Source organism: Natator depressus, chromosome 17 (genome assembly GCF_965152275.1).
Source record: "Natator depressus isolate rNatDep1 chromosome 17, rNatDep2.hap1, whole genome shotgun sequence".
Taxonomy (NCBI): Eukaryota; Metazoa; Chordata; order Testudines; family Cheloniidae; genus Natator; species Natator depressus.
Window position 1 is genome coordinate 19,729,154 of NC_134250.1, and position 27,893 is coordinate 19,757,046.

General features: G+C 57.2%; 2 protein-coding genes across 7 annotated transcripts in view; one reads left to right on the top strand and one right to left on the bottom strand.

Annotated features, from left to right (window-relative positions):
- The first annotated feature begins 1,696 nt into the window (after nt 1-1,696).
- On the top strand, nt 1,697-17,856 carry TMEM120A (transmembrane protein 120A). 2 transcript variants are annotated; one of them, XM_074974779.1, is made up of 13 exons: nt 1,697-1,867; nt 7,656-7,774; nt 8,255-8,371; nt 9,764-9,823; nt 10,537-10,632; nt 11,912-12,001; nt 12,562-12,627; nt 12,919-12,980; nt 13,347-13,439; nt 14,392-14,456; nt 15,032-15,100; nt 15,684-15,793; nt 17,585-17,856. In XM_074974779.1, exons 1-13 carry the CDS (start codon nt 1,793-1,795, stop codon nt 17,619-17,621), a joined length of 1,059 nt encoding a protein of 352 aa, XP_074830880.1. In that variant the 5' UTR covers nt 1,697-1,792; the 3' UTR covers nt 17,622-17,856. The 2 variants fall into 2 exon arrangements, with proteins under 2 accessions (XP_074830880.1, XP_074830882.1); XM_074974781.1 differs by having other exon boundaries at nt 17,588-17,856.
- A 15-nt stretch (nt 17,857-17,871) lies between these two features.
- The window catches only part of POR (cytochrome p450 oxidoreductase), a 58,555-nt gene continuing 48,533 nt past the window's right edge, over nt 17,872-27,893 (bottom strand). For all 5 annotated transcript variants that reach the window (XM_074974777.1, XM_074974775.1, XM_074974774.1 and 2 more), the window contains 6 exons: nt 26,558-26,739; nt 25,155-25,304; nt 23,173-23,440; nt 21,681-21,826; nt 21,159-21,244; nt 17,872-19,700 (listed from right to left, as the gene is read on the bottom strand). In XM_074974777.1, coding sequence (XP_074830878.1) covers nt 19,556-19,700; nt 21,159-21,244; nt 21,681-21,826; nt 23,173-23,440; nt 25,155-25,304; nt 26,558-26,739 — 977 coding nt within the window. In that variant the 3' untranslated portion in view covers nt 17,872-19,555. The remainder of the gene's footprint in view (nt 19,701-21,158; nt 21,245-21,680; nt 21,827-23,172; nt 23,441-25,154; nt 25,305-26,557; nt 26,740-27,893) is intronic.

The following is a 27,893-nucleotide window of genomic DNA, read 5'->3' on the forward strand; positions in this document are numbered from 1 at the left end:
CTAACATGGCTACCCCTCTGATAATACTTGCATTAGTATCTCAGATGTACTGATTTCAATGTCCCTCCAGAAGGATCTCCAAATGTGAGCGCTGTGTGCAGTGCTGAAGGCTCGTGCCGATTTACAATGAAAGGGCAAACAATCGATGAAGTTAGCCCCCTAAGAGGAAAATAAGCAAGGAATGAACAGATCCTCCCGAACACTGCACAGGGATTTCCTCACATTAAAAAATATAACCCTAATCTAACAAGAACATCAAAATAACACACTGGGGGGGCTGAAGATGGACTTCACGGTATTGCGGATGTAGCCACAGCCACAAGGAAAACAGCAGTGAAAAGAAAGAAGGCAGATGATGGAGGAGGAATACAAAAATCTCCAGCAGGCTTGGAGGAAGAGAGGAAGAATCTAGACCATGTGCCCTGTAAAGTGATGATGATTTTGTTGATTTGAAATCAGTGGGAGTTAGGTGCCTAAATACATGTGAGGATCTGGGCCTCAAACACGGTGGCGATAAGCGTGGTGTAAGGGACCAGGCCAAAGCCCATTGAGATCAATGGGAAGATACACCCCCATCCAGGCTGCTCCCCCAGATCACCCCTGACACCGCCCCCAGGGCTGCTCCCCCAGGTCACCCCCCGACACCCAGGGCTGCTTCCCCAGGTCACCCCTGACACTGCCCCCAGGTCACCCCCCGCCACCACTCCCAGGGCTGCTCCCCCAGGTCACCCCCCAGCACCCCCTCCCCCAGGTCACCCCCCAGGGCTGCTCCTCCAGGTCACTCCCCAGCACCCCCTCCCCCAGGGCTGCTCCCCCAGCTCACCCCCCAGCACCCCCCTCAGGGCTGCTCCCCCAGCACCCCCTCCCCCAGGGCTGCTCCCCCAGGTCACCCCCCAGCACCCCCCTCAGGGCTGCTCCCCCAGGTCACCCCCCAGCACCCCCTCCCCCAGCACCCCCCGCCCCCCAGGGCTGCTCCCCCAGGTCACCCCTGACACTGCCCCCAGGTCACCCCCTGCCACCCCTCCCAGGGCTGCTCCCCCAGGTCACCCCCCAGCATCCCCTCCCCCAGGGCTGCTCCCCCAGGTCACCCCCCAGCACCCCCCTCAGGGCTGCTCCCCCAGCACCCCCCTCAGGGCTGCTCCCCCAGCACCCCCCGCCCCCCAGGGCTGCTCCCCCAGGTCACCCCCCAGCACCCCCTCCCCCAGCAGCCCCCGCCCCCCAGGGCTGCTCCCCCAGGTCACCCCTGACACTGCCCCCAGGTCACCCCCTGCCACCCCTCCCAGGGCTGCTCCCCCAGGTCACCCCCAGCACCCCCTCCCCCAGGGCTGCTCCCCCAGGTCACCCCCCAGCATCCCCTCCCCCAGGGCTGCTCCCCCAGCACCCCCCGCCCCCCAGGGCTGCTCCCCCAGGTCACCCCTGACACTGCCCCCAGGTCACCCCCTGCCACCCCTCCCAGGGCTGCTCCCCCAGGTCACCCCCCAGCACCCCCTCCCCCAGGGCTGCTCCCCCAGGTCACCCCCCAGCATCCCCTCCCCCAGGGCTGCTCCCCCAGGTCACCCCCGACACCGCCCCCATCCAGGCTGTTGTTGCCGCCACCTTCCCCTCCCCCACCGTCGCGTGGCGTTCCAAAGCACCGCTCCCGAGCGCCGATTGGTTGTGACGTCCGGATGACGCTCTCAGGACGCCCTGGACGATTGGCCGCGGGGGTCCCGGAAGTGCGCCCGCCCGGAGGCCGCGGAGAGCGGAGCGGCGCTGCCGGGTCCTGCCGCTCCGTGACCCCGCCGGCGCCGCCATGAGCCTCCGCGCCTCGGTCAGCGAGTGTCTGCGGGACTGGGAGGAGCTGCAGGGCGGCTTCCAGCACGTGCAGGTGCCGGGGGGGGGGCGGCAGGTACCGGGGAGCTGCGGGGAGGAGCGGTGGGTACTGGGGAGGGGCAGGCGGGGGGGTGGCAGGGAGCTGGGGGGGGGATCAGCAGGTGCTGGGGGGGGAGGGGCAGGCGCCAGGGGGGGCAGGTGCTGGGGAGCTTGGGGGGGGAGGGGCAGGCACCGGTGAGCTGGGGGGGGTGGGCATGTGCCAGGTACAGGGAGCTGTGGGGGGGGGCAGGTGCCGGGTAGGGGCAGGTGCCAGGTACTGGGGAGCTGTGGGGGGGCAGGTGCCGGGGGCAGGCGCTGGGGAGCTATGGGGGTACCACAGTGCCTGTCTCCAGGGCTGGGGCTCCCCCACTGTCAGGGCTGGGCTGGGAGGACTATCTCACTGCTGCCCAGCTCTGGGCTCCACGCTGCAGGCCCAGCAGGCCGGGGGCGAGGAGACCAGAGCGTGGCTTCTCCCTGGAGCCGGCAGCAGGTGCATGTGGGAAGCAGCCACGGGGCCCCAGCAGCTTCTCCACACTCTGGGGGCTTCACAAAGCTGCTTCGAACCTGCCCCCTCAGTAAGACACTGATAACCCACCCTGACGCGCACCTGGGACGCAAGCTGTGACTTGCCTGCCGAGAACCCCGCGATTGTGGCAGTGAAGTGGGCTAGCATGCCTCGCTGCCACCCACAGCCTCTCAACCGTGCCCTGCATGTCCCTGCGAAACGCTGACCCTTGCACTGTGCCCACAAGGGTGGTAAACCCAAGCTCTGGTGGGAAGAGGGGGACATACATCTTGGAGTTGAGGACCCTCCACTAAAAATACCCTGCCGGCCCCCCCAGTTCCAGGGGACTCCAGCACTTCCGCTGATCACAACCATTGTGCTGTGTGGGGGCAGAGGCAGTAAGGCAACCAGATCACCAACAATTAATGGCTTCATGGGAAATTCCCGCCCCCCCCCCCCCACCTTACAGGCCCCTCAATGGGCAGTCAGTACAGGCCATGGAGTGCTGGTATGATGTGGCACTGCCTTTGGAGATGCATTCATCCAGTCCCGTATTGTTCAGGGTGGATGTGATACACGAGTAACTGCTGATTTTAGAATATCTCTAGTCTCCTTTATTTTGTATGTTGCCAAAGGTTCTTGCCTCAACAGGTCTAAACATTTGCAAAAGAACTTCCTTAAAACAACAATATGTAATCTCTGGCTCTGGAGGAAAGCAGATAGTCAAGGCGTGCAAGAGTGGCCATTTTGAGCATCTATTCTCATTTATTTTTATGTCCAATATTAATCATTCTACCTCAGTAGTCACCCATATATAAATGCATAGTGAGAAATGGTCCTGCTGTGGCCAGTCAAGCTTCTAGTCTGGAAGGAATTTTTATCTTGACTTTATTCATGCTGTGGCAGGGAGATGTGGGGGGAATGGTGTCCTTTAATGGAAGTATAAGGCTGCTGAGTGAATTGTGACCCAGTGATTCTTATCTAGTGTCAAAACACACACTGGAGGTGTGATCTCAGGCAAGGGTAGAAGAAAAAAGAATAGAGGTGAAATAGCAGAAAACCATGCAGTCCCCATGTTGTATCCCTGTCTGTGAGAAGCAAGAGGTTTTAATTGCTGCTAAGCTTATCATTCAGTAACTGAGTCTAGCATGTTTGGCTGTCAGTTTCCCTCATGTACACTTTGTCAGTCAGTGATCAGTGGAGTGTTGGTGACCTTCCCGTTCACACTTCCTTTGCTATGTCTCTCCTGCTTTGTCACATACTGGCTATCTGCTGTCCTTGACAATCAGGACAAAACAGTCTCATTGGCTGGGGAAGCCCTCATGTGTTTTTGGGCCGAGCTGTTTGGGATTTACATCTCGTGTGGATGCAGCTGGAAAGGAAACAATCATTTTAAGGTCTCTTTCGGAAGTCTGTTGTCTGTGGACAGGTTCAAAGATACATCTGTTTTACTGGTAGGCTCCCTGCCTCTTGACTATTTTCCTTTTGGTAAATGATTGAATGCTTTAATGTGTTCACTATGGAGTGAATACACTACAGTGTGTTTGTCCGCCTGCCTGGTGTGATTTACATGACAGTATGTATAGTATATGTTCTTCTCCAAAGCATTTTGTGATCTACTTGGAATGAATACACTTTAACTCCCCTCCTCTCCACTTGGTTCTTGTCTATGGTACTTGGGTGGTTCCTGTGTCAGTTAGATCCGAGACCTACTGGTGACATGCTTTAGGGGAGAAGGTTCCTCTGTCCATGTCCTTTTGATGGAGACCAAGGATACAGAGTATACTCAGGACAGCCTTTCTTCACTGGCTCCCCTCAGATGCTGATGGCTTTTTCCCTCTTGGGACAGTCTGTGAAATTCCTAATCAGTCACTCTAGCGGCCTTGCAGAACAAGATTTATTAATACGAGAAAGAGATCAGATTCAAAGGGGGCGTCTCAAAGTCATCTAAGTGACGCAGCACCAAGTCCTGCTTTTAGAAATCCCACCCCAGAACAGCAAAGCCAGCTTGCATGGCATATGTAGCGCCGCGTTCTACAAGAGGGATGTGTGGTATAATGGATAGAAGGCTAGACGAGGACTTGGGAGACCTGGCTTCAGTTTTGTCTCAGCTGCAGGCTACCTGTGTGTCCTGGGGTACGTCGCTGTGTCCTGTGCAAAATGGGATAAAATTTCCTTGCCTCACACCTAGTAGCAGATATGTTATACCAAATAGTAGATGAAATGGCATATTTAACACACCTTTCAGTATAAGGTTCTATCTATTTTAGGGCCGTATATGGCCCCTGTCACTCTAAAGATTAGGAGGTGCTCAGATACTAATCTTCAGCACCCCTGTGAGGTAGGGAAGTACCACTTCACAGATGGCAAACTGAGGCACCGCGAGACTAAGTGACTTGCCCAAGGCCACACACAAGTCTGTGGCATAGCAGGGAACTGAACCTGAGCCTCCCAAGTCCTAGCTAGTGCCTAACCCTTAGGACCATCCTGCCCCTTTAATAGTTGAGATTAGTGACCGTGAAAATTTGCTTCTGCTGTGACTCCATGGATGACTTAGACATTGTGCCTCCTGCTAGGAATCCCCAGTGCAAAGTGCAGTGAACCTTACCACAGATTACCCAATGTTTCCGTTCCCTGGCGAGGCACACAGGGCTAAAGAAAGAGCTGCCGTCAGTGGAGCTGTACTTTATTACACCAGGACTCAACTTGTCCCGGAGCTGCGACCACAGATGACTAACCACTATCAGGGCTGTGACTTCAGACGGGGCATCCGTTGCCGAGGACTAGGGAAGGGGTTACGCTCTAGGGAGACGCTCAGCCTCGGGGAGGGGGACACACTAGGCATCAGTGAAGGTCTTTTGAGTTCCCCTGCGTGGAAAGCTGTGGGTGTCCTGGCTCAGAAACAGCCGCCTCTGGTACCGTCAGTGGTTCCTAGATGTCTGGCTGTTGATGCGTCTGCTTGAATGACTGCAGTTCTTGCCAAGTACTGTGTTCACTTGTTTTGGCTCCCGCGAAGGCTTTTACAGCTGCTCCGAACTTCTGACTGTCGTGCCCAGTGATTTATGGGTGGCCAAGTCCCATTAACACACACCCAGCAGAGTACATGGGAGTTCTCTAGGGGTTAGTCATAGAGTAGGGGGTTTTCCAGCCCCACTGGTGGTTGTTTATGCATATTCCCATTCAGCGGCTCACTGCTGGAGCCTAGGGGGAGGAAGCTGCTCAGAGAAGTGGGATTCCAGTAGCTCTGCAGAAATCAGGGTGGCTATATTGCTTGGCATGGGTTACAGCCAGGAATGAACTGTTGCAAACTTTCCCGTGCAGTTACAGCAATTTACCTCTACCCTACCCCACCCCCCAGCATTCCAAGACCAGAGACTCCCAAGCACAAACTGCCTGGTGGTCTCTTGATTGGGGCAAATAGGGGCACCTGAGTGAGACCAGCCAACTCATTTCACTGGTGTCTCAAGATGTGCTGGACTCCAAGCCCCCTGGTTCTGATTTACCAAGAGCATCTGTGTGCCTCTCCCCAGAAGGGTTAAGTGAAATGTACCAGAGTTGCCGTGTGAAGGGTTGAGGAGGCAGAGTGAGAAGTGATGTAATCTGCTCTCATCCCCCACCCGCGGAATATAAGGGACAGTCTTGTTCTTGGGAAAGCGACCTGCTCTTGAAAGACCTATCCTTGTTTGGTCTTGATTTGGCCAATTTGTGAAAAGCAGGCAAAGATGTAATCTAACATCTTAACAGCTTCAGTTCCTTCATCTTACCTCCTACAAGCAATGGGGTCAAGAACATGCCGTTTAAGAAGCAACTTGCAAGATGACAGCCCTCAAATATTCCACAGCGCGCTCAAAGCTGGTCTGCTTGCACCAGTGTGTGCAAATTAAAAGCCTGCAAATTTAAATTGGGTGGAGAATTGTTTTCAGCAAAGTAGAACTAACCTGCGGGACTCCCTGCTGCAGGACACAGATAAAAGTAATTAAAAAGATAGTGGCTAGAACACTGGGCTAGAGCTCAGACTTTGGTTGTGTTCCCAGTTCTGCCACTGACCTGCTGGGTGACCTTGGCCAAGTCATTGCACTGCTCTGTGCCTCAGTTTCCCCAACTGTAAATGAGGATAATGATACTGACCAACTTCCTAAAGCATTTTGAGAGCTACTGGTAAAAGTTGTAGAAGGGCTTGAGATTCTAGATCTGCAACTGAAGGTCCATTATAAGACTAATTGTGAGCTCAGCTTTAATTCTCTAGTTGAAGGTGCTATTCTGAATTGTTCATCAATGTCAAACATGTAGCATCTCTTAGCAGACTTTCAAAAGAAGGGTAAGCGTTGATGTGGCAAGGGCTACCACTGATTTCCTAAACATAAAATAAGGCAGGGCAGCATTTCAAAGACCATCCGTGCCAGGCTGCAGGACATAACCTCTGATCACCAGCTGGGGGAAGGTAGGGGCTCCTTCCTCCCGCAAGCTATGTCAGTCAACACAATACGGGACTAGTCGGTGTTACAGGGACACCTTCCCCTGAACCATCTGCCACGGTTGGAGGCTGGATGCTGGGCTCTTCACGGACACCTGGTCTATAGGGCAGCTTTTAGTTCAGCAGCTTCCCCTCTGTCACAGACAGGTCCTAGCTGTGCGCACTTCCTCCCCGGCTGGGTGGGAGGCTGCTGGGAAGTGCTGAGTCAGCTGGCCCTGGCTGGCTCCCCGGGCCTGAAGCGAAATGGCGGCGTGGGGCAGGGAGATGCCCTAGGTCACCCGGCAGGTCGGTGGCAGGCTGGGAACAGAAGCCAGGGTCCGAGGCCTAGTCTAGGCTTTAGCTGGAGGTGGCTCCTTGCCAACTACTTGCTCTCGGCAATGAGGAGCAGTGGAACACAATGGGCAAGCTTATGCCAGCCAAACAGCGCCCCCTACGGGGGGGCAGGGGTGTGAGACCATCTCTAAGGGAAGCTGAATCCCAGTTTGGGACTGAAGGGGGCGGGGGGGGTGAGACGCTTGGCTCTGGGCTCACTTCCCACTGCTTGTAGAGGCTGCATCAGGCCAGGGAAGCAAACCCCGCTTCTCTGGTCTCCAAGCATTTACCCAGTGAGTTTCCAGCCCCAAACGGAGGGGCAAATACACTTCCCAAGCAGATGCCACGAGTTGGCGGTGGAGCCGGGGATAGTTCTCAAAGGTCCTGCCTCCTGTTCCTCTGCTTGAATCCCCAGCCCACCCTCCCGCTCACATCTGCAGCCTCCCGAAGAATTAAACAGGCTCCCAGCTGAGGCGCCTGGGCTCACCGCTGATCTGTCCTTTCCATTGCCAGGAGGCCCATAAGCTGTACAAGCAGAAGCTCGAAGAACTAACCAAGCTGCAGGATGGGATCTCCAGTTCCATTGCAAGGCAGAAGAAGCGGCTGAAGGAGCTGTCTCTTGCCTTCAAAAGGTAAAGAGCTATGTGGGAAAACATAAGGCGATCCTTGCGGAGCCCTGGTTGGAGGGAGCGTGGGAGCCTAACGAGCAGCATTCCTACACCGTGGGGTGCTGATGGGGGGAGGAATGGTTTGGAGTAGGTGAACCATGGCGGCAGGGTAGGATGAAGGATCTGTTGCTTCTCTCATACCCTCCTTTCCTTTCTCCAGTCGTTCCTTCATCCCTTGCCCATGTTAAACATCAGCTCCCCACGCTGACTTCCTAGGCTTAGAAAATTGGTGGATGCTTGTTCATGCTGGTTTCCACCCTGCTTCCTCTTAGCCTAGGTCCCATTCAGAAACTTGGGGGCAGACCCAGGGATTAGCTCCCAGATTTCATCCCCCAGTTAGTTCTGAATTAATCTCTCATTTCCTGCTGTCCTGCGGTGGGACAGTGTCACGCAGCAGCAGCTGTTGTTCCCTTTTGTCAGACCAAGTCATGTTCCTTTCCCCAGCTGCAAGTCCTCGATAACCGCCGAACAGGAAGAGTCCATCCGGGAGATCCAGAGCCTCATCAAAGAGAGGCAGAGCATCTTCTTTGAAATGGAGGCATATTTGCCAAAGAAGAATGGGTAAGAAGCCATCCCATGGTCTTGGGGTCTTAGCCAGCAGTAAAAGGACTGAAGCTATTGACTTCTATACAGCCGTTACCAGAGATTGCTTGGGTTACCAGCCAAAAACTGCCCAGACTCTAGCAGGATGTCAGTGAGAGACCTGATACGCAGCTGGTGCAAGTTAATTTCTCATCGCTTCTTCTCAATCCCTGTCCTCCTGATTCAGTTTCCAAGCCCCCATTTCCACCGGGCTCGGGAAAACCTCAGAGTAACCAGCCAGAGACCGATTAGGCTAGGGGCCTTGGCACAGTGTGTTGCCAATTCAGAGCAGAGTATAACCCCTGGGGCTGGCTACTTGGAGCAGCAGTGTCTTTGGACGCCGCTGGCATGACGCTCGTTCGCTCTCCAGCGTGCACTGGTGTTGCCCCGTGACCAGCAGGCCGACCTCCCGCTGGCCGGGCAAGAGGCCCATTAGTGGGGTGTTTGAACAGATGTTTATTCTAGGGTCACAGTCTCTCCTTAGTGCAATAAAGTGTGTGGGGGGGGTGGGAACAGTGACAAATGCTGCTTAGTATCACTGGTTAGGAAGGTGAGAGCGCGGGGGTGGAGTTAAGGTCCCACGGGGGATGTTTCGGGTGTGTTACCAGGCAGCGGAGCACAGGGCTGCCTGCGTTCCTGGTTCCCCCGCACAGCATCTGCAATGTGCTGCTAAGCAGGGAGCCTTCCATTCAGCAGTTACTCTGCAGGCTGGCAGAGCGGGAGTAACCATCGCAGTCCTGGGGCGGGAATGGCCCCATATTTTGCCTGATGTGACGTGCAGGGTTCCTGTCTCCATACCCCGCTCATGCTAATGGCTGCCGTTAGTGACTTTCCTAAATCCTCCTGCCATTGACTTGGTTGTGACAGCAGCGGCCCCAATTTGGTCCAGAGTTCTCGTCCCCAGCAAGTGCTGCCCACTGTCCGGGGACCCTTGTGAGCATTGGTGGGGAGGTCCTAGGGGCACAGGTTCTGCACTTGGCCATACTTATCCAGACTGCTGCGGGTGCCCGAGGCAGCCTTGGGCAGAAGCCACCTTCCGCTGTGCTAGTGACAGACCTGTGGCTGCGTCCTTGACAAGTGGAAAATGGACGGGCGCCTGTCCCAGCCGGTGTTCCCAGGACCGACAGATGAATGAATCAGCCTACGTACGTCTGCGCCGAGCGTGAGCGTAGTAATGCTTGGCGTTGAAGCCTGTACAATGCGTGTGTGTGATAGCCACGCATTAGCCACGCAGCAGGAGCCCTTTCAGTCTCGGATGCAAGTCCGGCCACTGTCACAGCGGTGCAGCTGGCTCCCCGCCCCAGTGGGCGGGAGGGGGAGTGCTGTACACCTCCTGTGTATGTTCTCACTTCTCCTTCCGTTCTCTTCTAGGTTGTACCTGAGTCTGGTGCTTGGGAACGTGAATGTGACTCTACTCAGCAAGCAGGCTAAGTAATGCCCCTCTGCTATCCATCTGTTTGCGGCCGCTTATGGGCAGTAGAATTCCCTTTGCTCTTGGAGAGGCGGGACGTCTTCTGCCAGCGCGTGAGCGTGTCTGGCTGTGACCATGGCCAAGCCGAGCTGCAGTGCTGAGCACTGACCGGCACTCTTCCCCGTCCCAGCATCCGCAGAGACCCTCTTCCGCCAGCAGACTGATTGTCACACTGATCCTCCCCAGGGCTGGGTTTAGGACACTCCCTTCCTTAGAGTTAACCTCTGACACCTGACCCTCTCTTGCTTGTTCTTACAACTGTCCTGCCTCTGGCAGGGGTCTTTCGGTCAAGCCTTGATGGGAGATGTACTGGGAAAACACAGGTTTGTTAGTGGTTCAGTAGGTGGCATTCTTCCCTCCCCGTTAGGGTTGGTGGGTTGGGGCTGGTGTAAGGGCAGGCGGAGCCTCTGGCAGCTCAGAGACCCCTAATGCCATGTTGGGACATAATCCAAGACTTGCTCAACCAAGAGCCCCAGCACCCTTCCCTACAGCGTCGTGGGTCTCCTGGCTGAGACCCAGTAGCTCACAGTCCAAGCTGGTACGGCCGCAGGGTCGCTCAGGTTTACCCGGTTGCTCTTCGTAGCCCCGGGAGATGGCCCTTGTCCACTGATCGTTGCCTGAAGACTGGGCTTATTCTCCGCACACCATGACCCTTCGCTGTGCTTCCCTGCAGGTTTGCTTATAAAGATGAGTACGAGAAGTTCAAGCTCTACCTCACCATCATCCTGCTCATCATCTCCTTCTCCTGCAGGTTCCTTCTCAACTCCAGGTGAGTCTGTAGTGAGATGCTCACTAAGCCATGTGGGCAGCCTTACAACAGAGACCATCTCCTGGGCTGAAAGCAAGGTCTGCTAACAGACTGCTTAGGTGAGATGCATGGGGCTCGCGTGGAAGGTGCCGGGTTGAGTAGCTTCTGGCTCAGGCTACCATCCCCAGATGATGGGAACCAAACTGCAGACTGGTGCCTCTATAGGATCCTGCAAGGACTGTGGGCCTACAATAGGATTGCTGGAGGTAACAAGATCTTGAGCTGAAACATTCCCCTGGTGGGCTGGAGATGGGACCCCAGACAACGGACTGGAAAGGGGACGGTCACGTCTCCCCAGCTTGGATCCGGTTTGCAGGCATGCAGTGTGTCTGCTGCTAGCCCACTGGGTTCTGATGTGGTTGAGGCTGGCCGGCCATGGGGAACGGTACCCACCTGGGCGAGCAATCCAGGTGCTGAACAAGGCACCTCCACAAGTTGCTACCCCGCAGTAGGGTGGGATTTTCCTGGTGTCTGTTCTGCAGTAAATTTCCATCTCATTGAAGGCGTGAGGGATGTAGCATGGCTGGACCGGGTCAAAGATCGGTAACTGGCTAGGGAATCAGGACTCTCCAAATAGCTGGTGACCCTTTTGCACGCTCACACCCTGGCCAGTCGGTGTCGCTGTACCTGTCTCAGCACCTGGGTTAACATGAGAGGCTTCCACTCCTCTCGGTGTGGCTGGAGCAGCTCCCCACTGAGACCAGAGCTGGTGGCCCCCGCTGAAATAACTGCACGCTTGGAAGTGCCCATTCGGGGGTGCGCTCAGACCCCTGGCTTCTCAAAAGTGTGCTCCTGTCTTTATTCCAGAGCCACGCCACTGCTTTCAGGTCCTTCCCAAAGAGCTTGACCTTACACCCTGACCTGCTCGCGTTTCAGTGCCTCTCTTACCTTCCCTGCACTTGTTCCCTGCGTCCTGCCACGCCGTGCCCCTAGAGGCTAGCCCAGAGCTTGCCTCTCGGCAGCATGCGGGTCAGGAGTGGGAATGCGCCGGAGAGCTTGCCTTGTGTTGCATCCCTGCCTCCCTGCGGCGCTGGTGTGGCTGTTCCCAGCCGTTCCGTGGTAGCGGAAGCTGTTTAGTGAGCCAGACACTCAGCCCCAAGCCGTTGCTCTGCACGTGGGCCGAACGCTCCTGCAGGGGGGCGTTCAGAGACGCCCTGCAGTGATGTCTGGCTGGTCCCCGGTGGAGCCGCAGAGACCCTGCTCTGCTCCCCCTCTTCACCGTCCGCTTTGTGTGTGACAGGGTGACGGACGCCGTCTTTAACTTCCTGCTGGTCTGGTACTACTGCACCCTTACCATCCGCGAGTGCATCTTAATCACCAATGGGTCCAGGTGAGCAGGGTCCCGCCCTCCCATCCCACAGCTGAACCCATCTGAGCCCTGTGTCCCCAGCCTCGCCAAGGAGGGGCAGCACACAGGCTGAGCAGACCGACCCCTACCTGCTGCATTAGCCTCTGCTCCTAGAGCTGCCCCAAGCTCCAGGGGAGCGGGTGAAAGACCCCCCCCCCCCCCACTCGAGGTCGCCTCTGCTAACTGGGAGAACAGCTTGCTCAGTATTGTGAAGCACTCCCCGGGGAGGGTCAGCGGTGTCTGGGATGGGGCCATGGGAGGACAACCAACAGCTTCAGGGGTAGCAGTTCCAGCAGCCTGGCTCGCTGATTACAGCCTGGGCACGGCAGTCACTGCTTCGTGCCATAGTGCCAGCACCATCCTGGTGCCAGCTGAGCGTCTGCCCTGGCCCTGTTTTCTGCCTGCTCCTTGTGAGCAGGGGGGGAACTGATGGCCTGTCTCCCCTGGCTGGAGGGGCCAGCCTGGCTCTCTCCTCCCTTGCAAACCTAGCCCCACCTGTGTGGGAGTCTAAGTCTGTCTCCCTCTTCTCTGATCCCCCCCAGAATCAAAGGCTGGTGGGTTTTCCATCACTACGTCTCTACCTTCCTCTCAGGCGTCATGCTGACTTGGTGAGTCTCCATCTCTGCCCGTCGCTGTGCATCCTGCATCATCCTGCCCTCTCCTCCCTGGCTCGCAGTTGGGTCACGATGAGTTAGAGGACAGATTTCACCTGGGCGGGCTCTTACCAGCCTCCCCCTGAATTGGGTCCCTGCAGCCCTTGGGGCCTCAAAGGGAGTAGCCAGGGGATGGGGCTGTGGGGGACACGCAGATAAAACCCATGGAGCAGGCTGATGCCAGCAGGGCTCTCCCTACGCGGTAATGTGCCGAACATCCCCAGCCGTCTCGTCTCTTTCCCGCAGGCCAGATGGGCTCATGTACCAGATGTTCCGAAACCAGTTCCTCTCCTTCTCCATGTATCAGAGTGAGTGTCCCTGTGTGGGCGGGGAGCAAGCCTGGGTGCTGGGCTTTGGAAACCAGGGCTGCTTGGAACCGCCCAGCGGGAGCCCCCAGAGCAGCGGGCTGGCGGCTGTGTCCCTCTCCTGTTGGCCTGTTTCAGCCGTGCCCTCTGGGTCCACAGCGCTTACAGGGGGATTCTTTGGTGGGCCGGCAGGGCAATGAGACGGTTTCTCCTCCCTGGCGCCCTGCAGGCTCCGGAAGCGGTGACGGAGCACTGGCCTGGCCTGCGTAGGGCACTGCCCGGAGCTGGGAGGGCCTGTTGCAGGCCAGTGGATTGCACGCTGGCAGTTGGGCAGGAATCTCCCCTCCCTGAAGCTCTCCTCTCTCGCAGGCTTCGTGCAGTTTCTGCAGTATTACTACCAGAGCGGGTGCCTGTACCGGCTGAGGGCGCTGGGGGAGAGGCACAACATGGATCTCACCGTGGGTAAGTTGCTTCCCGTCTTCCCGCCAGTGGCCAAAGCCGAAACGGAGCCCGCCGCCGCCTGCCCAGGCGGGAAGCTGCAATCTGCCGCCCAGCTGGCTGTCGTAGCAGCAGAGACGCTGGCTTGGAAACGGTCAGGCCCCGATGCTGACTTCATGCCCATGGGGCAGCTTGGCCCATCCCCAAACTCAGTGCAGCCAGTCGGCCACCTGCGGGCCGGAGCAGCCCTGCTGCTCTCACCCTGCCGCGCCGGGCCGGTTGCACTGCTGGGGTTCCCCTCGCTGGCGTTACGGCGCAGCAGACCGGGAGCGTGGGCTGGGTCATCCCGCAAGTGTCTGCCTCGCTTGGGGCCACTGGGCATGTTTCTCTAGGGTACCTGGCTCAGTCGCTCTCCGGCGGGACTGCACCTCCTACGGCGCACCGCCTCTCCCCTCCGAGTGCGAGGAGGGCACGCGTCAGAGGGGTCCCTGGCAGTTGTGCATCAAGGGAGATGTAGTCCCGCCAGAGGTCCCAGCCCAGAGAGGCGAAAGGAAGTGCAGACCATCTGGACTACAACTCCCATGAGGCTCTGGCACCAATTGGAGTGGGAAGATTTTGGTTCCTTATAAAATTTTCTGCAATCAAGTTTTTTCTTGTAGATAGAAACTTTTGACCAGCCCTACCGTTAACCCACAGCATGCCACACGCACCCCTCCTTGCTTTCCAGCACTCTTCCCTGGCTCTCTAAGATGCTGCTCACCCAATAAAGGCCGTCTCCTACAGCGGGTGGCCCTGCCTGGAAGCTAACGCCTCTCTCGGGGCTGTGGGATCCTTTAGGACACCAGGGTTGTCCCTGACGTCTGTGTCCCTTGTGTGTCCAAGGCTGCATGGCTCTTGGGGCAGGCTGAATCCAGCCCCGTACTCACAGCTGTAAGGCACGGAGTTCTAAGGCCCCCTTCATGTCCTGTCTCTGCAGAGGGCTTCCAGTCATGGATGTGGAGGGGCCTCACTTTCTTGCTGCCGTTCCTCTTCTTTGGCCAGGTGAGAACTCACCGTCCACCCGGGGCGGCTCTCTGCCTGTTGGCAAGGGGGCTGTGCCTCCCAGAAAGCACTGCTGTAAAGGATCGGGGATTCTCATGGGTTTAGCGGCACTCGCTCCTAATTCCATCAGCCTTGGAGACAGATGAGAGGGAAGGGGCGCGAATGCCATGGGCTAGCGTGCTACCGCCCAGGTGCCAGGGGAGGAGAGATTCCAGGCCGCGTTAGTGCGAGCAGAGTGCCTGGGAGATGCTGGCGTCTGGCAGGTGCAGGAAGCTGGGGAGCGGGAGTCTGGACGGCCCCTCCGGCTAGAGATGTGCATAAAACAAGGCTCCTTAAATACTTAAACCAGCATCTCTGCTGAGCAGCACCTGCTCTTGCCTAGTGAGTTGGGCTTTTCAGAGGCGGAGCTACCCCAAATCCCAGCGATGTTCAGGAAGAGCTGCCAGGTGCCTCAGGCTAGGTATTTGGGTAGCAGGAGGCAAGGCCCATGGCGCTGGCCTGGGACACATCCACGCTGGGGACCATCTTACATGAGTCTCTGTAAAAACCGTCCCTTAACCCTGTGTCTCCTTCAGTTCTGGCAGCTTTACAACGCGGTCACCCTCTTCCGTCTGGTCAGACATCCGCAGTGCAAGGAATGGCAGGTGAGCGAGCGGCCTGGGCAAAGGGAGCATGGAGGGAGGGGTGGTGGAGCAGGGAAGTGAGATGATGCCTTGGAAACTGCCGCCCCCGGGCCCCCCTCGCCGCCAGCCCTTGTCCTCCCAGCAAGATGCCCAGGCAAGAGGAAAATTGCTTTGTGTGTGGTGGGTGCAGCCATTCTGCTGTGTAAGGATCACAGATTCTGGCAATTTCCTCTCCTCATTCACTGCCTGCTGCCGACTTAGCTGGGGCATGTGCAGTGTGGGTCTGGTCGCCAGGCTTCCTCCCTCCCCGTAGGGGGGTCAGAACAGGGGTGAAGGGCCCACCTGTGCCCTCAGCACAAAGGCAGAGAGAAATGTGGGGCTGGGAGCTCAGGTCTAGTCCCTCCCCCTGTGCTGAGGCAGGAATATGTCCACATGCAGTAGCTGAGCCATATGCAGAGAGGTCTGAGCCAGGCTGCAGGGAAGAGACAGAGCAGTGTGATGGATGGGCCGTGGCCCCTCTTGCTGTCCACGGAGATCCCAGCTCAATACCCCTCTTGGGCTCCTGCTGGTGGGTTAATTCTAGTGTCTCCTGTCAAACTCTCAGGTTCTCATGTGCGGGCTCCCCTTCTTCGTGCTCTTCGCGGGGAATTTCACCACCACCCTGCGGGTCGTCCACCAGAAATTCCAGAACCAGAAGCAAGACGCGAAGGCCAAGTGAGAAGAGGAGCTGATGCTGAGATGGGGGGGGGGAGGGGGGCTCGCTCTGTCCGACCCCCCTTCCCCCCCCCATCTCCTAGCCATAGTCCAGGCTTTGCTATCCGACGTTCCTCCTCACCCCTTGAACACGTGCCCGTTCCTCAGAGGCAGGCCTGTGCAGCCAACCTCAGGGGAATGTGTGTGATCCAGTAAACCAGGCTGCTGAAGTCCAATGCACCTGACTGGTGCGAGGCTCCCTCCCAATCCTGGCCCCAGGAAATGCTGCCTTTGGTTGGAGCCGCTGCACACCTGCTGTGATGCAGGAGGATGGGAGCAATCTCCCCTGAGGACACTGTGGCCAGCCAGGCAGTCATTGTTCCACTCTGCCCCCCAAGGGGCAGGGACTGTATTACCCCCCCTTTGCTCCAGAATTGGGGTGACTAGGGCAGTTACTCCAGACCCACCTGTGCTCAGCTCTGATGTTAATGTGACCCCTTTCTTAGGGGTCAGGCCAAACCACTACCATGAATACCCAGCTCGCTCCAAGTAACCTGGGAACTGAATTCCCCCAGTTACAGCTGGTGGGGCAAAGCCTCTTACCTGGCTTCTGCTCTGAACACTCCTGTGTGGACAGCTGGGCCTGAGGGGGAGGGAGCAACCCCCAGCCCTGACCTTATTCCAAGCTCCCCCTCCCATGGACAGTGCTGCTGAGACACAAGGGGTGAACGGCTCAGCAACCATCCCGTTTGCATGGAAACAGACTCCTTGCTTATTTGCTGCTGAGTCCCCAGTGGAAGTGCTCTGGCTGCGGGAACCAGGCTCTCCCAGCCCCCTTGTGGGCGCAGATTCCGTAAGGCCTGGCTCTTCCATAAATCTCCTTTGAGTGATGGAGAAAACATGCTTTGTAAGTGTTCTGACCTCTTTACTACAGAGGTGACAGCTGGTCTTCAGCCCAGGGCCGCTCTGCATCCTCTCTGCTCCGGCAGGATGCTTTAAGGGCATCCTAGAACTGCTGCAGCTTAATGCCCCAGCCTCCCCTTCCACACACACACACTCCTCCAAATCAATTCATTGGGCAGCAGAAGCAGAGTGAGGGAAGAGATGCCAAAAACCATACAGGACACAGTTTGTGTGTGTAGCTGGTGCTAGAAAGTAGCTTGAGCTCTGACTTCCTAGCCAGCAGGTTCCCTGGGCTGGTCTCCCACCTCCTTGCTGGAGCAGCTGTCCTTGGCTGGCTTGTGATCTGCTGGGGGAAGTCCGATCAGCTAACGAGCTTTGGTTCTGGGGAAGACATGTCATGGAGGGAACTGTCATACCTGTATTAATGTCTGTGCCTCCTTTGACAAGAAGCTCATCCAAATAAAGGGAGGAAGGGGGCCATCCCTTCCTGTGACCGAGCTGTCTCTGACCCCAACCACTCTTAATCCACTGGCGGGGTAGTTCCAGGCTGGGGGGAGGAGATGTTGTTTCAAAGGAAGGAAGAGGCTTGGGGGAGCCCTGTCCATTCTCACTGCCTCTGCCCAGAGCTCTGTTGCTGAGGGGTAACTCGGCAGGGGTAAGTGTTGCTTTTGGGGGCTGGCTGTGCCAGCATTGTGTATAGCCAGACCTGAGCTAGCTTTGATCCCAGCAGTGAGCTGCCCTTCAAGTCTGTATGTGGGACTAGCCCATGCTGCAGGTTCACTGCTACTGGAAAATGAGGTCAGGTGGAGCCTGCATGCACAGGTACCAAGGAAACAGCCACCTTGGGAAGTGAGTTTTAAACACACTGGAGACATGATGCACTTCAGATCCCTCCCCCCATCTCTCCAGCAGAGTCTTGCACCGAAAAGAGGGAAGAAGAGACTAAGTGACATGCCCAAGGTGTCCTAGGAAAGGCTGTGGCAAAGCAGGGGACAGCAGCTGGGTCTTTTGGTCCCAGATTAGCACCTGAACCATGGGCAGGCCACCTGTAAAGCTGTTCTCGCAAGGAAGGAGTGCCTTGTGACCTTCCCCCTGGCACTGGAGACTTTGTGACAGGGTGTGGCAGCAGCCTACAGCTCTTGCCTCTCGGGTCTGTTTCTCGCTGAAATGAAGCACGAGCCAAAATAAAGACCCTGTTTTATTCCAAGGGGACAGTATATTTAAAGTATTTACATTCATGGGACAGGCTGAGAGAGCTTTTCCATGAGCAGATCTCAAGCAGGGGTGAACATAAAACACAGATACCAAAACTGGGCCTGGAGAAGCTGCAAAGGGGGGTTCAGTTCATGTAACTAATCAGGGGGGACCCAGTTCTCCTCCCTGCTCCCCTGGGCTGACTACAGCTGCACATGAGTGGCCCCTGCAGGCCAGTAGCTGGAATTACTCCCCCCTTTTCACAGGAGGAGGCTCTGGCCATCTCCTGTCCCCTCTGACTAAGGAAACAAGGTTCAGTGGAGGCAAGCACTGCCATTAAGTCCCTGACCTGGTGGCATCGCAGCAGTGGCTACAAACCCCAGGCCAGGGAGGTTAGTGACTGCTCAGGAGGGAACCATCCTCCCCCCTTCCAGGGCCCAGGCTTCCAGAGGGATTTTCTGTCACTGGGCTGGGACCTTACAAAGTAAGTCCCCAGTTTGCTGAGACTTGAGCATTAAGCCGCTAGGAGGCAGCCCTGGCTCCAGCTCCGCTCCCCACCAGCCAACTTACTGCAAGGGCCTGTGGGACTGGGCCGAGGCCAGGGCCGGCCTCGCAGCAGAGCAGGACTGGCACAGCTCTCCCTAGGCGCTAACGGGTCTAGCCGGACCAGAGAGGCCTCCAAGCACAGGCTGGGCAGGAGTTTACACCAGCAGGGGCTTGTCCTGGGTGTCGCCTGGCACACACTGAGGCCAGGGTAGGCGGCGCAGGCTCTCAGCTGGCCAGGGCTGGTTTCAGACCACAGGAGAATTTCAAAGGTGGGCAAGGCTGCAGGCTGCCCCATCACAGCAAGAGGGGGCACACCCCAGCCCTATTGCTCAGGCCAAGTGCCAGCAGGACAGGACCTGCTCCGCCCACGAAACGACCAGCAAGCAGCGAGTGCTGGAAGTCTCGTGGGGCAAGAGAGACACAGACTCAGCATCCTGGCCTCTGCCAGTGGAGACCTTCTGATGCCCTGCGAGGGAGCTAGGCCCTCTCTCCAATTCGCTGCCCTCAGCACTGGGCTCCCCACGTGCAGCAGCGAGGGGGCATAGCTCTGCTTGCACCAGATTGTCCCCAAAGAACGGGTTAAAAACCAAGGCAGCTCCCTGGGAGAGAAGGGGGCATTGGGGTCTATGCGACTGGGCCCAGAGGGGGTAGGCTGGAAGCCAGGGGCTGGGTACAGGAAGGGCAGCCCCTTGCCCCCATGTCACAGTTTCCACAGGAGCACGAAGCGGCTCCGGAGAGAGGAGGGAGTGAGCGTCCTGCAGACGGTTTGCTGCACAGACAGCAAAGCCCTGCCAGTTAACTGGCCTTGCCCTGCGCCGCAGGAGAGGGGAACCCAGGAGCAGTTCATCAAGCCCTGGCTTCTGTTGGTTCCTGGGGCGAGCCCGTCCATCTCAGTGGAGATGCGTCTCCCTCCAGAAAACCCCGGGGGGTTCCAACAGTTCCTGCCCCGCCCTTCACAGGGCTCTCAAGAGCTGTCTAGCGGATGGGGAGGTGGGTATAGAAGGGCGATTACCAGGTAAGGGGATCTAAGGTTTAGTTTAGTTTCATGGCACGTTCTTGCAATGGCTGGGGCAGGGGCCGTTCGTCTCCCGTCCAGCAGCCGTCTGGGAATCCTTCCTCTTTCCGGCCCGGGAGCCCAGCTTAGCTCCAGACATCCAGGGAGTAGCGGCCCTTGGTCATCAGTTTCTTTACATAGTCCACGGCCTGGGGCTGGGTCATGCTGCCGAACTCGGCCACGATTTCATAGAAGGCGTTCTGCACATCCCGCGCCATGTTGCGAGCGTCGCTGGAATGACAAGGGCACAGAGAGGGCGTGAGTGAGGGCAGGCGTCGCTCCTCCACCTCCCTCGCCTCCGTAGCCCTGGGAAAAGGTGAGACGTTGCAGAGGCCAGGCTGGGCAGAGACTGGAAAGGAAGGTGCCAGGCCTCAGCTGTGCATCTCCCTTGAGGAAGGTTGCTTAGTTTGGGCCCAAGCAATACCAGGCTGCCATGTGGGCACCTGCAGCAGCATCTGGCCTAGCCAGGATCAGCCCTAGGTCTAAGGAGCTTGGCTGCTGAGAGATCAGAGGGACACTGAGCGGGTAAACTCCACATTATGGAGTGTGGGCAACTATCCCTGGGGCCAGCAGCGCGCGTCGGCCCGGCACCCACAAGCGCTCACTAATCTGCACAGCACCCCTGCGATGCAAGGAGCTGCCCCAGTTTACATCCTGGGAAATCAGCAGAGGGGAGGCTACTTGACAAGTCCCTGGCAGAGCTGGGGGAGAACCAAGGAGTTCCTGGCTCCCAGGCCTGTGCTCAGCCCACAGTGCTGTTGTTCCACCCCCAGCTGCATTGGGAGGAGGGGAGGTGTTAGAGCACGTAACTCACTGAACCTGGCCCTGGCCCCTTTGTAGCCAGCTCTCCTCCCTCCCTGGCACCCACCCAGCCCCCTCTCCTTCCCCAGGCGTTTCCCAGTTAGCCCAGGATACTCTGATTGCCTCATGAAGTGCTCAGCCCTCCCCAGGGGCAAGGCCCTGTCTGCAGAGCGCCAGGCCCGCTGTGGGCACTGACGGAGCCAGAAGCCCTTGGCCCAGGGAGCTGCTGAGAGGGCTTTATTTGCACTCGACCCTGCTGGTTCAACTCCCCTCACCCCATTAGCTCAGCAAGGCCCTTCTCTGGGGACTCTCTGCAATGGCTCTATTCCCATCCTGTGTCAGCTGGGACCTGAGAGACACAGTTGGGCTCGGAGCTGTACGTATGGGGACACAGGGCAGGAGGGGAAGCTGGGGACCGAACCCAGGGCTCCCGTCCACACCCATAGCAAGGCCTCAAGCCTGCCACCTGCTGGCAGGCCCCAGCACTCCCATGACTTTACTGGGGCTCTGGATGGCCAGGAGCGGAGCCTAGCACAGGACAGTGACTGGGAGACAGGGGCGCTGCTGGCCGTGACGGGGATGGCGCCACGGCCTTTGAGGTGCCAGCCCCCATGCGTGCGAGGCGAGTTCTTTGTTCCTCTCCTTTCACACAGGGGAGTGTCAACAAACCCAATGTATGGGTTAAGAAGTGAGAGTCCAGCCACATGATACATCCCTTAAAGTAAATCAAGGTGCCAGGTCCTTGTAAAGCCACATGCCAGCCCCCTCTCAGCCCCCCCGAGAATAGGGCCCCACGATGGGAATCCCCGGATTATCCCACCGTCCAACCAAAGGCCCCGATGCAATTGAGCCTGCGAGGAGCCCAGCAGCGCCCCGGGCTGGCCTTACCCGCATACATAGATGTGAGCGTTCCCCTCGTGGATGAGCTTCCAGACCCCCCCTTTGTTCTTCTTCAGCAAGTGCTGAACGTAGACCTGGCAGAACAAAGGCAGCTGGGTTTAGAAGAGCGAGGAAGGGAGCAACGCCGCTACCGTGCGCCAAACTCGGCCCGCAGCCGAGCTGGCGGCTTCGTCCCGGAGCTGCCGCACATCCCGCCGGGAGGGAACCAAAGCTGCAGGCCTGACCTACTCCGGCAACAGCCTGGGGGGCGCCACTAGGGCAGGCTCTCAAGCCAAGCGGGAGTGCAGACTGGGGCTCCCCATTCACGCCCAGCCAGGTGCTCTCTGCAGGGCGTGGGGCCGCCTCACTCTGAAGTGCGGGGTACAGGCCGATGGCGCCAGGACCAGTTGGACAAGTAGCCTGGGCTGGGACTGGCAGCTCCTCCTGCACCACCCACCCGACTGCAAGAGTCCAGCCGCCGCACATGGGCTGGAGGGGGGGAGGGACTGGAGCCTCTTCGCTGGGCTTTACCTTCTGGGCTTGGTCCCGGGAGAAGGCGACGTTGAGCTGGGTGAGGGCTCCCTCCTTGTGGAACTGGGCAAGCTCCTCTCGGTACAGGTAGTCCTCGTTCTCATGGCGACAGCCATAGTACAGCACCGTCTCGCCAACGTCCTTCCCTGGGACCCAACGGGACAGCTGTCAGCCCATCCCCGTCACCTCCACATGGCTGGCTAGCCAGCTACTCACAGGACTTCCACGGCCCCTGCTGCCATCGTGTCCGAGCACCGCACCTAACTTCCACCGCTTGCAACGGGACGTGGGCCTAAGTGACTTGGACAAGGTCACACAGGGAGTCTGTGGCGGAGCAGGGAATCGAAGCCAGGTCGGTGGCCCATCCTTCCACCCTACCAGGGCTAGCAGAAGGCAGCAACCTTCCATCCCTGCAGCCACACAACCTCCTGCTCCAACCCATGCCAGGTCTCTACAGCGCTGTTATCTAGCTCCACCTGCCACTGATTCCGCAAGCGCGAGCCAGGCTCGGTGAAAGCGGCAGGGCAGCAGCTAATCACAGGAGGTTGAGTTGAAACCTCTTCCGTTACTGACACCACCGGCTGCTTCCTCCTTTCTGGGCGTGGGCACCTCCCGACCAGCCACAACACTGGTCAGACCCACCTTCCCCCAGCTCCCCAGCACTGACAGACCCACCATGCTGCCTGCACCCCCTTGCAGAGAAGGGAAGCAACACTCCCTCCTGCTTTCCTGGCGCTGAATGGCGCAGCTGTGTGTGTTGGACCAAAGTGCCGCCCAGCGGCTGGGCCCACAGAGGAAAAGGGACCCGCTCCCCCCAGCCGTGTGTGCTGAGGTAGGAGCTGACCCTGGGGGAAAAGGTATTTTGGACCAGATGATGCCACGTCTCATCATTGTAACATTTAGGTAGGGCAAGGGGGCAGCTGCCCCTCGTTATCCCAGGGACCCCAGCCCAGGTGTCGTGCAGCTTCCCAGGGTTGCAAGCGAACGCAGGATGGGCTGCCGCTGGTGCCCTGAGCGCACCCCAGGGTTGTTCCATAGAGCCCCACAATAACAAGAGAGCCGTGATTGGCCCGTGGTGCCGTCAGTCACCGCAGGTCAGGGTGGGAGCGGGTGCCCCCTACAAGCCTGCAGCAAACCATGCTGACCTAGGTGATTGGCGGGTGCATGGAGTTGGAGGGCGGGGCAGGGGTTACAGGAAATAATCAGAACAATGCTCCCGTAACAGACCGACTTTTACATTCTAACCTTCAAACACTGCAAACCCTTACTGCTGCTGAAAGTCCCCCCCCCGGGGGGGGCCCCCACACATGCTACAGAGAGAGCTACTTTTGAAGCCCCCTCAGGAAGGAGCCACAGGTGTACGGGAGGGGGCCCACCTCTGGCAGCCGACATGCGATTGTCACTGGACACTGGCTCTATAGCGACAAGGCAGCACATCCAATCGATGGCTGCTCCGGGACCAGCCCACCTGGCACCGCGGCTGCTCGCTCACCTTGCTGCTTCAGCCAGGCCCGCTCTTGAACGAAGCCAACGAACGGGGCGATCCCAGTCCCGGGCCCGATCATGATGACGGGCGTGCTGGATTTGAAAGGCAACCGGAACTGTGACTTCCTGACGTACATGGGCACCGTCAACTTGTGCCCGTTTTCATTGGGCACCTTGTTCTTCAGCCAGGTAGTGGCCACTCCTTTGTTCACCCGGCCTAACTTGGTCTCGTATTCCACAACCACAGCACAGATGTGGATGGAGTGAGGGTGAACCTGGAGCAAAACCAAAATCGGCACCAGCTTTAGAGAAATGCGGTCACCCATTTGGCTTCTGGGCGGCACGTGAGGGTGAATTAGTCCCATTGGCTGTCCACAGACGAGAACCAGCACCCCCCGGAGCGGGGAAGCTAACGAGAACAGTTGGTGCAAGCCACTCTTTCCTGCAGCTCTCAGGATCTCAGATAACAACCCAAGTGGACCTCCTGCTAAAGCCACAATTTATACCCCCTGTATCTTACAGGGCTCCATGGGAACAATTTTGCCTCTCTCTATTCCACTCAGGGTACGTCTCCATGGCAGTCAGGGGTGACTGCAGCGCCAGCTCCAGTAACAGCAGCAGCGAAGTCATGGCGGCACGGGCCGAGCAAGCCCGCTTGGGACCTTGCGTTTGTACTTGAGCAACCACCGCCAGTGCTGCCACAGCTTCCCTGCTGTGATTTGTTCAGGCTCCCTAGAGCAAAGCTACAGACGCTGTCACACCTCTGACTGCAGAGCAGACATGCCACAGGCTGTGTGAAATCCTAGCACCGGGACAAGACGCTATCGGGGAATCAATTATTTTTTGTCACGGTCCAACTTTCTTGGTCATGGTCTAGCCAAGGTCCAGAGAAAATAATAATAATTATGATAATGAGTAAATAAAAATTTTTCGGGGTCTGTGCAAAAGCAACTGGGGGTCCGGATTTGGCCCCCTATTGACTACCCCCGTGCTAGTCTCTATCCTCAAGGGAGTTGTCCTTTAGTGCCCCTGCTGGGAGGAATGCCAGAGTCCTGGTGAGCTGATCTCGGTATCACCAGCCGGGTTAGTTGCCCAGCGGGACGGGGAGGCGGCGGAGTGCTGGTGTGACATGCTCTCTAACTGAATCCTGTGACAGATCCCAATCCCCGTGCCCCTGCATTGCAGGAGGAGTGAGGAACTAGTTGAGCTTTGAGGCGAGGAGAGGTTTTGCTGCACCCCAAGTTCTCTCTGTTAGAGTTAGGGATGGAGCTAGGTCAGCAGGGGCTATCTGGGGGAACGGGAGCTCTGCATCAGCATGCGGGACATGTAACTGAAAGGATGCTGTGCTCTGTTCCAGAGGATGCACCTCTCTCGCAATACCATGTCAGATCCCTGGGCCGGGCTGTTCCTCTGCTTCTCTCCAAATGACAGCTCAGGACATTTTCGATTCAGCATCCCGTTGTCCTGAGCTAGCTTGTAACAGCACCTCCAGCCTCGCAGGAAACTTATTACTGCAGCAGACCTGACGCCAGTCTGAGTCTCAGCTACGGCTTCAGCCTGGTGCACGCTCAGAGCTGAGGTGTAGGGCTCTGCCCCATTCTGAGCTCCTGGTACAAAGTGCAAATGAAAACAATCCCAAGGCAAGGAGTATTTACCTCCAGAATCCACCTAGCTACCAAGCCATGGAAGCAGGGCCCTAGAGCAGCAGGAGCAGAGCGAGTCAGCCTCAGGGCTGTGATGGGGACACTGATTCTGCATCCCACATGTGGAAGACGAAGCGCACAGGATGTGTTTCCTTAAAGGGGAAATCCCTGCATTCCTTTCCCCGCCCCCAGGCGCTCAACCATGCAGGGAGTTGTCAGGATGGCTGGGAGGTTGGAAAGGGAGGGGACTCTCTCAGGGTTGCTCAGTTGCTCATGCCAAGAAACAAAGTCCTTCCCCAGGGCTGATAGACTGCCTGGCTCCTGGAGGCATGGGGAAAGGACTCACCTTGGAAGAGGAGGCAATCGAGTAGTAACGGGCCTGCAGGCGAGGCAGCAGCTCACAGAGGTGGTCGATGGGAGGTCGGAGAGAAGATACATCCTGCAGGATGGCTAGTATGTTCCTTCTGGCCTCCACAACCCAGCTGAGGTACAGCGTCTAGGTGCACAGAGGGTGTAGACAGGAGAACAAGGCAAAGGTGAAATCCTATGGCCTGTGAGACACAGGTGGTCAGACTAGAGGATAATAATCATCCCTCGTGGACTTAAAATCGGTGACTATCGGACATCAGTCACCAGGTTTCCTTGCACCCATCCTTTGGCACAATGAAGGAGCAGCTCTGTGAAGGAGCACAGGAGCAGGAGAGGAAATTGTAGCGGAAACACGGGGAGTTGCACCGAGATGGATGGGGCTGGGGAAAGTTATTTCTGCAGGGCAGGTGGGAGCACTCTGCCTGCCATCAGCAAAGCCACTCCCAGCGATACCTGCACTCAAGGCCTTTAACTCCTCCCCCAGAACACTCCTCCGCCCACCCCACCCCACAAGGCGCTACCTCCCTGCCCTGTCACGTGGCACAGGCCACTGTCACAGACCAAGCACGATAGGACTCTTGGAGTTCACCCAGCCTCTCTCCTAATAACCAAGGCAAGCCACCGCTAAGGCCTCTGTTTGTCCTCTCCACCTTCACCCGGACACTTGGCACCGACAAAGATTAGGGGCAACATTTTCAAAAATACCTGTGACCCATAGGCTCCAAAGTCCCGTGTCCAGAAGTGACTGAGACACATGGGTGCCTGAGTCTCACTTGAGGTCAATGAGATTTAGGCTCCTAATGCCAACATTTTGGGAAAGAACCAAAACACACACACTCATTGAAACCTTCTTTGTCTTTTTCTCCCCTGTCTACCTGCGGCTGCCCAAGGCTCTACTAGGGATTTGTAGACACCTGGCTGTCTCAGGTGGATATTCAGGGGTTTAACTACTCGTGACACCTAGTTAACCCTTTCCCAGTGGCAAAACCAATTACAAGGTTTGTGGGCCATTATTTACTTTAAGTATGATTTTCCCCCCTTGTTTTGCCATGACATATCGTCAGCCTTGGACACATAGATGGATAATTAGTTCAGCCCCAGGTATATTACAAATGGTAAAATATTTTATATTTACCAAAAAACCCCATCTATATAAATCCTCATACTTCAAGGCGTAAGCCAACCTTTGACAGGTTACAGGATGGAACTTCTACAAACAGATTACACCCTCGTTATCCATCCAGGAGCAGCCAGTGTCCGAAAGAGGACACTGAGCTAGACAGACCCATCTGGCAGTTCCTAGACAGCCCACCACCAGCCCACACAGAGAGAATCCCTGTTACACAGCCTCCTCGCCCACAGAAGCAGTGGCATGCTCACCTTGCCCTCAGCAGCGGAAGACGCCATCTTGCGGAGGTGCTCCTGCTCGTTGGGGTCTGTGGCATACTGAGCCAGCTCGTACAGGACGTTGGTGCGCGGTGGGTTGGTGATGTCCAGATAATAGGTCAGGGCTGTCCGGTACGTGGTGGGGCAGGGGAACGGATGCTTCTTATTGGATTCCTCTGGGGAAGGGAAAACAGGAGGCTGAAATTCAGCAACACTGTTGAGACTCTGTGAGGCCATAGAAAGAAAGTACACGAGGAAGACCACATTTATGGGGCAACAGACACAGAAAGGGGAACTGACTTCATGGAAGGCAGTGTGGCCTAGTGGATCGAGCACCCTCTGAACGAATCTGTAATCACTAAGTGTAATTAACTCTAATCACCAGCACAAATGCTCCGTGACCACCCTGATGATCAGTCACATAAGCCGGAGTTAATTCAGTTTAGTGAGCTAGGAAAGAGTCCAAGGTATGCTGCCAGTGGCTGTAACAGACAGAGAGGGCCCTGCAGGCCGGGAGCTTGTCGTCACTACCTGCACGTTAAAGAAGTGGACAAGCTGCTTCACCGTCTGGAAACTGGGGCACTGGTTCTCAGCAGGGGCGGCTCTACCAATTTTGCTGCCCCAAGCAGTCGCCACCGCACCCGGAAGAGCGGCGGAGCTGCCGCCGAGGGACAGGGGACGCCGCCCCGTTCTGAATGCCACCCCAAGCGCCTGCTTGGAAAGGTGGGGCCGGGAGCCAGCCCTGGCTCTCGGCCACCAGGAAGTTGCCTTCCGAGGATAAAGCTTGGGTGTCCCTGCCCTATAACAACCGGTTTTCAAAGAGCCCAGACTAGGCTACTGTCCAACACAAAAGAAGAGAACTGAAAAGGCCGCACGCCCCACACGGTGTCCGTTCATAGCTTTTACAGGCTGTCCTGCCAGAGCGCCATCGAGGAGGGTCAGCAACCTCGGCGGACTCTGCTGAGAGCCATGTGTGGAAGGATGTGCGGTGCTGTGACAAGGGCCCTATCACTGCACAGTTCAATACGCCGCAAGGCAGAGACGAACCCTTTAATTAAATAATGGCGCTCGGGAGCAAGTGCGGTTCTGGTGCTGCGGAGTATCAGGTAATGTATAGGGAGGACACAGCAGACTCGCTCTGGTATCCTGTAACTAGGGGCACGTCAGTCGCCTCGCTTGTGCGTACATCTGCGTAGCACGTTCCCAACGGAGCTACTTAATTACGTAACAGCACTCAAACTCGGCAGTAGTAATGCCAGTTATCCATAATCCTGCCTCAGCGCAGGGGGATGGAACCGACGACCTCTTGAGGTCCCTTTGAGCCTTATGT

Excerpts from the sequence above, each read along its gene's own strand:
- TMEM120A (XM_074974779.1), top strand. The coding sequence starts at position 1,793 with ATGAGCCTCCGCGCCTCGGTCAGCGAGTGTCTGCGGGACTGGGAGGAG. Across the intron at positions 1,868-7,655 it reads GCGGCTTCCAGCACGTGCAG|GAGGCCCATAAGCTGTACAA; the intron begins GTGCCGGGGGGG and ends TTCCATTGCCAG. Across the intron at positions 12,628-12,918 it reads TCAGGCGTCATGCTGACTTG|GCCAGATGGGCTCATGTACC; the intron begins GTGAGTCTCCAT and ends TCTTTCCCGCAG.